Raw genomic sequence first — 12,483 nt, 5'->3', positions numbered from 1 at the left:
CCTCCATAAAGTTGGCCCTCATAGTCTCTGTTATTCCTTCTCCCTACCTCCAAACATACTTTATTAGTGACTACCTATAATTCTTCTACCATCTAAATATTAAAACCTTGACATCCTTAAAGTGAAAAAAAAGAATTTAGTTGCACACTCAGCAAATTTCATCAAGGATTTAACTACAATATGACTAATAATGTAACTATCATTTCAAATTTATATTTTGAAAAAGGTCAAAGGACCTGATGTTTCCAGCAAAATTTAGTAGGTTTTAATAGGTGAAACTGCTGAATAAACTTATTTTTCATATTATCGCTTCCAAAGAAGAAACAGCAAAACAGGCTTTTTCCTCCTTTTTCTCTCTTTTTGTGCTCCCTCAAACTGTCAAGAACAAAAGGAATGTGTAGTTATATTTGTTATGCATATTTTTAACTATTATAATTCTAGAATCTCATGTCTGATTCACCATAATCTTTGGTGTAAGTACTCTACTTTTGCCATATTCCCCTACTGTAACCTAGTTGTTCAGATACTAATATGAGGGGGGGGGGGGGGGGTTCCTGAATTTTAGAGTGGAAGCCAAAATCAGGCTTAGCTGAAGTCTTAACTATCAAGTGGTTGCTACAGTTAGGTAATGATTATAAAAGACTGTAGTTTTCTGTCCTTTTCTTTCCTACTCCTTGAGTTTCCTACATGTCTGCCTCTAAAATGATCTAAACCCAAAATATAGACACATTTTCCTAAATGTTCCTGGGTTCAGAGGAAGCTTTAAGTTTTGCTACTTGCTAATGCTGCCTTAAGTGCACCTGTGCTGCCCTGTATCTTTAAAAGCCTCATTCAGGTGTAGTTTAATGACTTTGTATTTGGCTGGGTGCTGGTTCAGGTGGGGGTTTCTATAGAAGAGGAAAAGTAGAACAGTAAATTGCCTTTAAAATGTTTCTCTTAATCTTTCCAACTTTTTCTTTGAGTAGGAGCCCTGTGTGAGAGAACCCTTGGCAGAAAGAGAAAATTTGCTAGTCCTCAGTGAAGAAACAGAGGTAAGAAAAAAACACCTTTAAACACAAATCAGTTCAGCTACTAGCTGCTTTTTCAGGTGTTTAGTTTTTTACAATCCTTTTTCTTCTAGAAACTCTTGGCCAGTTTCTGACAATGTCATCCTTTAATGCCCTGAACTTTGAACTTACTTGCATAGAATAAGATATTGTTCTATGTTCATCCTCCAGATTCATGTCCATGATATCACATTTAAAAAAAAAAGACACTTGCACAATCATAAATCCAAAAGACTGCATATTCCCATATAAGAATATTTTGTTACTCTATTGTAAGTCTTGTAATACTTTGTATTTGTAGGGGTATTTCTCCCCTAATTACCAGCTCCTGGGGGCATATTATTCTATGACTGTCTGGGTTTTTTTTTTTAAGGTTTTAAAATTAAAAGGTATTAAATAAGCACACAATTATTTTACAACTTGTATTGAAGGAGTTGAGCTACTAGATGCAAATGTGTACTGTTTATTAAATCCTGATCTCTTCCTAACTATTGGGTTAACAATTACCTGCACATTTGGGGATTTAACTCAAGTGGCTCAGGAGGACCATTCTAATCCAGTGTTCATATTTTTCATTCCTCAAACAAAACCTCATCCTCAATCATCTTGCTTCTCACAAATACCTACTTGCTTGTCACAAGCTTTCTGTTCATTGCACTCTCAAACTGAGCATGGCTATTGTAGGTATAAGCTTAGTATCTTTTTTCCATAACTCTTAGGAGATGGGATTTGGATAGTTTTAAAAGATTAGTGGCAGGGGTGAGGGGGTGTGTAGTTTATTTGTTTTTTGTTTGGGGGGGGGGGAGGCTTTTTTTTTAATCATAATTATGTAGTAACTTTACCAATTATGGCACCCTGGAACAATTTTCCTAAAAATTTTGCACTTTTCTCTCTCTCTTGCCTGGCAGCCATGGCAAGCTTAAATATTCTCCTTAAACTGACGCTCTGTGGCTCTTACCCTCAAGACTTTTGTTGTCTTCTATGACAACTTAAGGAAAGGATTAATTCAGTTTTAGCTGAGTAGGTAAAGTCTGAGACGTTTTACTCACTAATCTTTTAAAGTGCATAAAAAATCGCTTCATCTATACATCTGCATGTTGGCGGTCCCCTCTATAAGCTTGTAGGGAAGGAGCACATGGGGGATCTGGTTCTAACTGATCTCTTTGGGTACTAGTGCAATGCTAAACAATAACCAGATATACTACTTTTAATGGTTTGGGGATATTAAGTACAGAATTACAGCTCTGACCGCTCCCCTTCCCCCCTACCACCTATTCAACCCTCCACAACATTTTTCCTCTACCAGGCCTATGATTACAAGGGGTACAGTTGGTGCACCAATTGTATTAAGCTCACTGGTCACCCTGATAAGTTTGTCAAGTTAAGTTACTATGGGAGCTACTACTCCCATACCTCCTTATTAATGATGGCTTTTCATTAAAACATTACACTGTAATCCTTGGTTTCCTTTGCAGAGTTGTTAAAACTCAATGAATGTCTTTTTAATTGGTAAAGACAGCATCTTACTAAATCTAAATGTAATATTGATTTGAGACTACCTAGCTTAGTGGTTTTAGTAAAAATTACACTTAATTAATGATCATCTTGGCTTCACGCACAAAGTATAGCATGCATTAATGGCCTAAATAGGAAGGAGCAACACTGATGTAAGTAGTTCTAAGGTGGCTAATACTTCTGCCAAAATTGCTTTCCATCTAACACTTCTCTTCTCATTACATTGACTGTTTATTAAAGAAAATTCTTACAACAAATATAGAGTCTCCTAAAAACAGGAGATTGCAAGCCTGATACCACTTGAGCAGAAGTTGCCTCAGAAGTAATGCGTTACTTCATTAACAGTTTTCTACAAGAATTACTTTGGAAGTTATCAAAATATACCACCCTGTAAATGTAAGTCCTATCAGCTGATTAGTTATGAGTTCTATTCATCTTTTCCCTCCTGGAAAACCTGCAGTCTTCTTGAAGTTTTTTTTTTTTTATAGTACTCTAACTGTAGATTGACTTCTTCTTGGGATTAGGATTCACAGGTTATATTAAACTACCACGAGCGTAGGAGCTCTTTGGGACCATGAATTCATGATACAAGATGACATGGGAAGACCCATGGTGATTGCTTTGGTATCATCCAAAATCTTAAATGGTGCCCAGTCACCTGGGTACTGAACTAATGCTAATTGTTCCTTGAGCAACACACAATACACTTACTGGCCAAAGAGAAAAATGGGGGAGGAAAGATGTATATATAGAAATTTATTTATTCAGAGGGGAAAAAATTAAAATCCCATTCCCCAAATTGCTCCCCTTGTTTGCTGGGAAAAAGGATTTTTCCCAACAAGCTGTAGGAATAAAGGTAGTATATCTCTTAACTATTCCACAAAATGATAGCTTGCACATTACTTTTACAACCAACTCTTAGCTACTGAGCAACCAAGCTGGTTGCATTAGATATTGAACAATTTGAAGAAAAAGGTAGCAGATTTACTGCTCAATTTTAGAAACGGCATCCTTTAGAAATTGGACATCTTAAAATAAAACTGAGAAAGTTTTGGGTCCAGAAAAATGGCTTTCCAAGGTTTGCATAAACAGGGTAGAATAGGCTGGGTGCTGTTCAACAAGAGTGGATGCATGGTGAGAGGCTTAAAAATACAATTTTTTTTTTTTAATTGGAGTAGAAAAGAGTGATTAATTTTGGTTATGAGACTAGAATTCTACGCTCACAAGATTATCTTGACAGTTTTATCATACAACTTAACAATTATGCAAGAAGCTTCTTTCCAAGGGTTTAGGATATGGGATAAGGGCATAAAGAAGACTTGTTTGCTGGGGGGGGGGGGTCTCTTTTTAGTAGGCAGATTACTTTTCTTTTTAGGGGGGAAAAAAAAAGTGCTAGTTGGCTAAATCCCAAAGACAAGGGGGTTTGGAGAGAACTAGTCTCAAAATTATCTCATAACTGAGTTCTGCAATTCACCATCACCTCTAAGCAGTTTACATTGATTGAACATAATATTTAAATAGTTTAGGAAGATCATGCTTTACCAAATGCACCTTTTCATTGGAATTGTTTGGAAGGAAAGACAATGGCCGGATTGGTTACAGACTGTTTGTCTTGTCTCTTTAAAAAGATGATACCAGCAAGCCTGACAGATATTGAGAAGTGAATTTTTTGTTCTTTTCAGACCATATTACTTACCTAACACTAAAGGAGCCATGGCTGGCTGGAAATCTTACGTTGACCACATGATGGCTGATGGAACCTGCCAGGATGCTGCCATAGTTGGCTACAAGGACATTACTTCTGTGTGGGCTGCTGTCCCTGGAAAGATCTTTACTGGCATCACTCCTGCAGAGGTGAGCACATTGCTGGGGAAGGACCGCTCTGTGTTGTTTGTCAATGGACTTACACTAGGGGGCCAGAAGTGCTCAGTGATCAGAGACAATTTATTGACAGATGAAGAATTTTCCATGGACCTAAGAACAAAAAGCTTAGAAGGAGAACCTACTTCTAATATTACAGTATCCCGAACAGCCAAAACTTTGGTGGTTCTGATGGGCAAAGAGGGTGTTCATGGAGGAAATGTTAACAAGAAATGTTTTGACATGGCTTGCTACTTAAGAAGTTTGCAATACTGATGCTGTAAATGCCTGTATAGTTCTACTGAGGCTTGTGATTATTTGCATAGATGTTCAAGATTTGTTATCCTTATTGAAGACTATAGTGGGGAAGGGGAAATCTAAAATAGCATAAAGCTGTCACATTACACTGTAGTTGTCAAAAAACAACTTGTACAAGTGGGATGTTGGGAATGAAATGAATAAAAGGAATATAATGGTTACTTCTTACAGAAAGAACATCACCCCCTTATTCCACAACTTAGACATTCCTATAGGAATCTCATTGGAGGGATCAGAAGTGCAGAAAGCTGAAACAATAGTAATCAATAGCCCAGGATTGGAAGGGAGGTGTACACTTCCTGAACGCAAAAATAATTTACTTTTCCATGGTTCTTTTCTTAAATATTACACACGAGATCGCACAGGGTTTCTGTCTCTTAAGACCATGATATTGGAAATGCATACAATGTTTTTCTAGTAGGTTTATGGACAATGAAATATATGGCTAAGGAACCAAGAATCTAGGCAGGCAAGGTTCTTTGGGTAAATGTGATACATTTTTATTAGACCAACTAAATAGTTGGAAGCTTTCAGGCACAGGCATTGGGAGACTGCTGCTGTTATGTGGTCTCCAAGGTAGAAAAGGAGCTAAAGTATAATGAGAACTTTATGAAAATGCAAATGAGTGAAAGTTTGGAAGACAATGGGTAGAGATGGGAGGGAAATGTGTGAAGGAATGCAAGTAGTCAGCTTGAGGCAGGTTACTTGGTGTGTTAGATGTCAGACAGGCTGTAATGTGTCATAAATCCAATGTCTATATTAAGTCCATGATTTTTTTTTTTTTTTTTTTTTTTTTAATCTGGTAGACTTACAAAGTGAAATTTGTAGGACTGGCTATGAAAGGAGTTTTGTAAGTTCCCTTTGAGAATTAGAGTTATAAGATTGTAGGGGGGGGGTGCTTCTCTTGTGACAAGGTTCAGTGCTTGTTTAAGGCTAGGATGAATGGTTCTGGAAAGGATCTCTACAAGAATTGGATCGTCTTCTAGTGTGAGTTGCAAATTGTTTCAGGATTTTCCATATAGGTTCCAGGGAAGGATGGTCTTTTTGAAGTCACCATATGTAACGGTGTGCAATTCATGGGGATTTTTTTTGTATTGCAGCAGTTCTTCACATGGTATCCAGGTGGCTCTTTCAAAAGTGTGATTCTCTCTCTCTCTCTCTGAGTAGCCTCACAAATCTTAAAAGGGCATATAAGACTAGCAGTCTCCCAATGCCTGAAGAAGGGTGTTTGTTCCTGAAAGCTTTCAAAGAACCTTTGTTCCAACTATTTAGTTGTTCTAATTAAAGATATCATATCTACCCAATGAGCCTTGCCTGCCTATGTCCTTAGATCAGCACAACTACACCCAACAACCCTGAACCAATAAGCTGATACTCTATGGGATAAAGAACTAACTTGGGACGCAGTAGCTGAGAATAGGGTTGTTTGTTTTGTTTTGTAGTATGAGGGGTGGATGGGGGTGGAAAGAGGTAATTTTATGGTAGATAACCAACTGAAAGTGCAATGGAATACAGGTTTCCCTCACTTTATGTGGGTTCTGTATGTGCAAATTCACTTCTATGCGATTGACCTTTTTATACCAAAAATTCATTATATGCGAGGTAAATTCACTCTTATACAACTGGTGTGCAGTCCAGCTGTTTTGTATGGTGCATTGTGAGAGTGACACGCACCAAAAGATAGTTTCCTGTGCAGATCTGTGCTCCTTGCTCGCTGTCTGCAACTCGCATTTCTGTAGTTGCTAACTAAACATCCACCACCATGCTGTGCTTGTGTCTGCTGTTGGAGAGCACCAAAATTGTCCTGTGAAAGTGGTAGAAATGGGTGTGGGGGTCAGTATCCCTATTTCTTGCATTGTAAGGTGGGTTCCCTTTATGCACAGTTTTCCAGGAATGCATGTTCAACATAAAGCAAGGGAAACATGATCCTTGGCAGTGAAGGTACGAGTATATTTTTGCCTCTACAAAGATTTTGGAACTAGAATTTTTTTTTTTTTCTCCCCTTGAAATGCTGGAAGATGAAGTCAAGAGCTTTTTGAAATTCTCCAAAAATTAGGGGTGTAGGTTGTAGCCATGTTGGTCTAAGGACATAAGCAGACGAGGTTCTTTGGGTGAATCTTTTGAACCCGAAAGCTTGCTTAATAATTTTCCAACTATTTGGGTTGGTCTAATAAAAGATATCAGATTCACCCAAAGAACCTTGTCTGCCAAAAATTAGGGACATCTATAAACCCCAGAAAGCAATCACACTGGCATGCTCTCATTCAGTACACGGGAGACATACTAGTGACATGAAATTGAATCGGGCACAACAGGAACTGGAAGCTGGACATGCCACATCCTAGGCAAATGTCCTGACCACTAGGCTTTTAAATTGGGTGGATATGTTCGTTTTATCAAAGAAGAAGAAATCCACCCTGAAGCTGACCATGCTTTCAAATCTGGTATGTTCCTAAATTCTCCAGCACAAAGCCTCATAAGAGAATTTCTGACTAGTTATGAATTGGAGCATTGAGGTGGTATGTTGCCACTGTATACAGCACTGGTGATCTCATTACTGGAGTACTGCATACATTTCTAATATCAACTTAAAAAGTACATGTGCAGTTGGGAAAAGACTAAGGGGGGCGGGGGGTGGAATGCAAGAAAAAATGGGTCTGAAAAATGTTTCCTAGTAAAAGACTGATGTTCTGAAGTACATCTAAGAAGTGTTAAAAGGCACTGTTACCTAGAAGTACTTGTATTTGAAAGACTTCTGATATAAGAAGTGATGAAAGCACCTTCTCCTGTGAACAAGGGCATAGTCAAGGTCACACTAGAACTACAACAGGACTCTTGAATTGTGAGCAACTAAATTAATGAGGAAAAAACTGACATAGGATAAAACACCTTGAGTTATATAACTAAGTTTATGGATATTTGAGGAATTTAGCAGCTACCAAGCTTTCTCAATTAATGTTTGTCTTAAATTCTGCTTCTTACTCCAAAGAAAAGCAAGTCAATGGAATGAAGTAGGAAATTAATCTATAACCAATGGGCTAACACCATACAAATCTTAAAGGCTAGTTCAGTTATAATAATCTTTGGGAAACCTAATTATTGCTTTTTTTATTTTATTTTTTTTTATTTATTTATTAGTTTAGTTTGCACATTATTTCATAGACATTAGGCCTGGAAGGGATCTCAAAAATCGAGTCCAGCCCCCTGGCCCAGGGGCAGGAAGTTAGCTGGGGTCACAGGATCCCAGCAAGATAAATGTCCAATTGATTCTTAAAGGAGTCCAGAGTAGGTGCTTGCACCACCTCTGGTGGTAGTCTGTTCCAGGCCTTGGAAAGGCATGATCAGAGGGCAAGAGAGGAGGCCTTGAGAAGAGAGGCTCTGAGCTATAGGACACTTCAGCCTGGAGAAGCACAGGCTCAGGGGTGACATGGTGGCAGCCTATAAGTACATAAGAGGTGTGAATCAGGATCTGGGAGAACATGTGTTCACCAGAGCACCCCAGGGTATGACAAGGTCCAATGGTCACAAACTCCTGCAAAACTGTTTTAGGCTGGACATAAGGAAAAACTTCTTTACTATCTGAGCCCCGAAGGCCTGGAACAGACTCCCCTGAGAGGTGGTACAAGCACCTACTCTAGATTCCTTTAAGAGTCTGGACATCTATCTTGCTGGGATCCTTTGACCCCAGCTGACTTCCTGTTCCTTGGGGAAGTGGGGCTGGACCCAGTGATCTTATGAGGTCCTTTCCTGCTCTGCTGTCTATGAACAGCCTGATGTTAACAACTCCTAGAAGGCAAATAGCAGTGCACCAACAGAATTGGTGCAGAAAATAGACCCTACAGGGCCTGTCCTTTACCTCCAACTTCTTTCTTTATGAAGATTCTAGCTTATATGTCATCACTATTTTGATTACTATTAGTCCTACAGTATTCCCTTGAAACAACCTATTAACATTTTAATAGAACTATACTAATTGCTTCATCTCAAAAAAGGCAGGAATATATATATATAATATATATATATATATATGTGTGTGTGTGTGTGTCCCATGAGATCAAAGTGTTACTAGCAGTCATGTATGTTTAGATCCTTCCAAGTTGTCAGGACTCTTCTGTGTGTGTCTATCTCAAAGAGATCCTTTTGCAATCTTTGCTTAAAATTAATGGCTTTAAACCTAATTAATAGTCACCCTGGTATAGCAAATAAAACAGTTTCTACACTTTTTGAATTCATATCTCTACAAGGATTAAAAATAGACCTAGCCACAATCCAAAATTTCCTAGTAATCACAATTGTGCTTCTGCCGCTTTGATCTCTAAGTAATATTATAATATAATGATTTTATTGTTGTGGCCTTTCTATATTGGCAAATACTCGGTCTTAAAAGGAAAGCTAAATACATGAGTGTACTTGCTGGTCAATCAAATTGAGAAGGAGGGGAAAAAATTACAGGGCAAAGACTAAGTACAAAAGACAGAGAAGGCTAAACTTTCATATAGATCAAACTGCTTTGTGTTCTGTATCAAATGTACCATGATTTTTCTTGTCTGGTACCATATGATTAGTGCTAGGCCATCTGGCCTCTTAATATACCTCTATCACTTCTCTCCAAGGTGGCAGAGAGAGAGACCTCTTAATTTAGTGGGCTAGTAGAAATCTGAGAAGGTATTTGGAGGTGGAAAGGGGAACAAACAAAAAAACTCTTACTGATTTGCCAAAAACTGGCATCTAAACCGGACTGCAATAGAAGCATAACATTACAACCCCACTGGAATCGCTATCATTTATTGGCTTCAAAAGAAGCTAGTTTCTTGCATTAAAATGATCAGAAGTTTGAAATAATACTTTTCCCTACAACTTGTGTTCAGGAGTAATCTTCATTATCTTCATGTACTCTGAACTCAGCTTGTATTTGGAAATAACATTAATTTCTGACCACAGTAATTTTAGTCAAAATACAAAAAAAACCCATAGGTTCAAAATATGGGAGTATATTTCATATAATACTTGAGACTGGACAGATCACCCATGAATAGGTTGATGTTCATCAACCACTGTTGCAAGATGTGCAGTATTAATTACACTGGAAAACTTATTTGGAACCACTTTGTACACTTTTTGAAGCATAGGTGTTGTCTTCTATTACTTAGTGGACTGGAGTGGATGTTAAGGAGGCCATGTAGAGAATTTAGTTTGGTTCCTGTTGCTTTCTACTGAAATAGAAATAAAGATGGTGCTCTTACAGGTAGATGGATATAAGCATATGATCAGCAAACTATTCAATAGGCCTAAGCTTAAATTTGTGAGGTTGTTTTGGCCACGTGCTATGAGATTAAGCAATCACACTTTTTCCTTGATTTTTAAATGCCAAATGTATGTGACTTTTTTTTTTTTCCCCACAGATACTCCTCAAGAAGTATCCTTAGATTTGCAAACATTGTAATTTCAAAGTTTGACTGAGATGAACAGACTAACCTTTGCATCCTTCCCCCTGCCCCTCAACACTTGTCCCCTGCTGGATACTTGCCTGCCACCTGCCATTGCTTACCCTATGTAGCAGCTCTACATTTTGCTCTGGTTTTGACAGTTGTCTATCAGCAGCAGCAGACCCTGGCCCCAGGCCTAGGTCATGCTGGAGCTGCAGCAGCTCTCTTGCATTTTGCGTAGTCCCCCCACATTAGTCCCTTGTGCACCACATGATCTCCCCCATGCTTCCCCACTTCTATGCTTTGTGGTCTCCCTGACCACTGGTCCTAGTGCCAGAGGCAGAACTGCCTGTACTGGGCAAGTGCTTGAATCCAAGACGAGCTACCTATTGCCCCCAAAATGGGTGGGGGAAACCTTATCTTGGATTTGAAAACTGGATGTAGAGAATGTCCTTCATCTAGCAAGTTCAGGTACCAAATCTGCTCCTTCAGAACTAGGAGAGGCTTACTGATGCCAGTTGTTGTACTGTACAGAAGAGAATTGTGTATGGGTTGCTAAATATTTGGTATACTAAACCAGATTTAAAGCTAACATTCCAATTTTCAGAGTGTAGGTACAAGCCATGTAGAGGTGTACTGACATTAAGGACTGGTACACAAGTTCATGGTCTCCTTATGTTCAAATGGGCAGGATCAGAACTTATTCAAGGACTAATCCTGTAAATAACTGTTAGTCCATTAAAAAATGTTATGATTTGTGCTTTTTTGCCCATCCACTTGTATGTGTCTTTGAGAAACGTTGAGTCTTGTGAAAGTTCTCTTCATAATCCCTTACTTCCATGTCTTCTATCAAAATTTTAAAGTTTTGTAGCAACCAAAATGGAAATTTAAATGCAAATTTGCATTCCCTTGGATTTGTTTTTTAGGGAGCTGGATTAAAAAACTAATGAAGTCAGTTTAAGGCAATGGGAAGACCTGATGGACCATATTCAATCATTCTTAAACTGTGATAAAATTGTTTTGTGCAGTCATAACTGAGAGTTTCACTAATGTAGTATATCTTGTGTTTAGCTACACCAGTGGCTCTCAACCTTCTTAGACTCAAAGTATACCTCATTAGGCTCAAAACACCCCTTGGAAAATGCCAGCTCTTAGCTTTTGATCATTTTTTGACTACAGGAAAAATAATAGAGAATTATTCTGGTATAAAGCACTCAAAAGTCCACAATAGGCCAAAATGTTTTTGATACTATGGATTCCTATTTGATACCTCTGGCTGCATCCAAAGGAGCATCCCTGTAGTATGCCTGCAGTACCACATACCACACATTTGGTGGTTCTCCACACTGCAAGGGAACAGCATGCAAGGTTTCTTAATCCCTGGATATCCAAGGCTTAAAACAAAGCTATGGGGGGCAGGGAGCAGAGTGGTGCACACAGCAGCAGCAGCATGTGCCACCCAAAGCCAGAGCCTGGCTGTTCAGAGCCAGACTCTGTGAAGCAGGAGCAACATGGCTACAGCCCAGGAGGCCAACAGGACCCCCTGATAAACCTGCCAGGGCCAGCCCAGTGCTGGCCTCAGCCCCTTCTACCCCATCTGGGGTGCCTTGGTATTCACCAGGGAGCACATTTCCCCAGGGCATGCCTGTGCTAAGTAGTGGCAACACAAGGTGTGCTGCTGCTAGTTGTCCCTGGGGAACCAAATGTCCACACCATGTGTGGACATGGCCTCTGTTTATCTTGTGAATCAAGTGTAGGTATGTAACAGAGGACTTTAGCCCTGTTATGGAGAAGAGGGGGTCAGAGAAGGAAAGGCAGCAGAACCTTTGGTTTAAGGCTAGAACTTCTGTGGCTGAGAAAAGAAATGACTTTCTGCAGTAAGAAGGGTGGAGGAGACCCCAGCTGTCAAGAAAGGGCCTAGATAAACGGGGGGGGGGGGGGGGGGAAGCAGCTGGCAGTAGAGTGGGGGAGCAGGGACATTAAAAAGGGATGAGTCCAGGCCCTGGGCCAGAGGCTCACACTTGTAGCCATCTGACTCTGGACTGAGCTTTGCAAGCCCCAGCAAGGGGAGGAGAACAAGAGATTGAGCACTCATGCACCCAGGGAGCAGAATGCCTGCTGATAGACCACATAGGTGGGACTGAGTGAGAGAGAAACTTTCCCCAAATCAGAGGCAGGGGGCTGGCCATGGCAGTGGTGGGAGATAGAGCCCTGCAGGGAGGCAAGGGCAGAAACCTCTCCAGCCAGGAAAGCTGATGCTTAAAAGGAGGGACTTCCATCAACCTGGAACAGAGGAGCGAACACCCAGAAAGTACTGA

General features: G+C 39.7%; 1 protein-coding gene across 1 annotated transcript; it reads left to right on the top strand.

Annotated features, from left to right (window-relative positions):
* The first annotated feature begins 846 nt into the window (after positions 1 to 846).
* LOC102574628 (profilin-1) lies at positions 847 to 4,916 on the top strand. Its single transcript, XM_014600772.3, has 3 exons — positions 847 to 877; positions 966 to 1,031; positions 4,244 to 4,916. Exon 3 carries the CDS (start codon positions 4,275 to 4,277, stop codon positions 4,695 to 4,697), a length of 423 nt encoding a protein of 140 aa, XP_014456258.1. The 5' UTR covers positions 847 to 877; positions 966 to 1,031; positions 4,244 to 4,274; the 3' UTR covers positions 4,698 to 4,916.
* Positions 4,917 to 12,483: the final 7,567 nt, after the last annotated feature.

The sequence above is a fragment of the Alligator mississippiensis genome, chromosome 2 (assembly GCF_030867095.1).
Source record: "Alligator mississippiensis isolate rAllMis1 chromosome 2, rAllMis1, whole genome shotgun sequence".
NCBI classification, from domain to species: Eukaryota; Metazoa; Chordata; order Crocodylia; family Alligatoridae; genus Alligator; species Alligator mississippiensis.
Note: the sequence above shows the minus strand (reverse complement) of the source record. Positions and strands in the feature narration are given on the sequence as shown.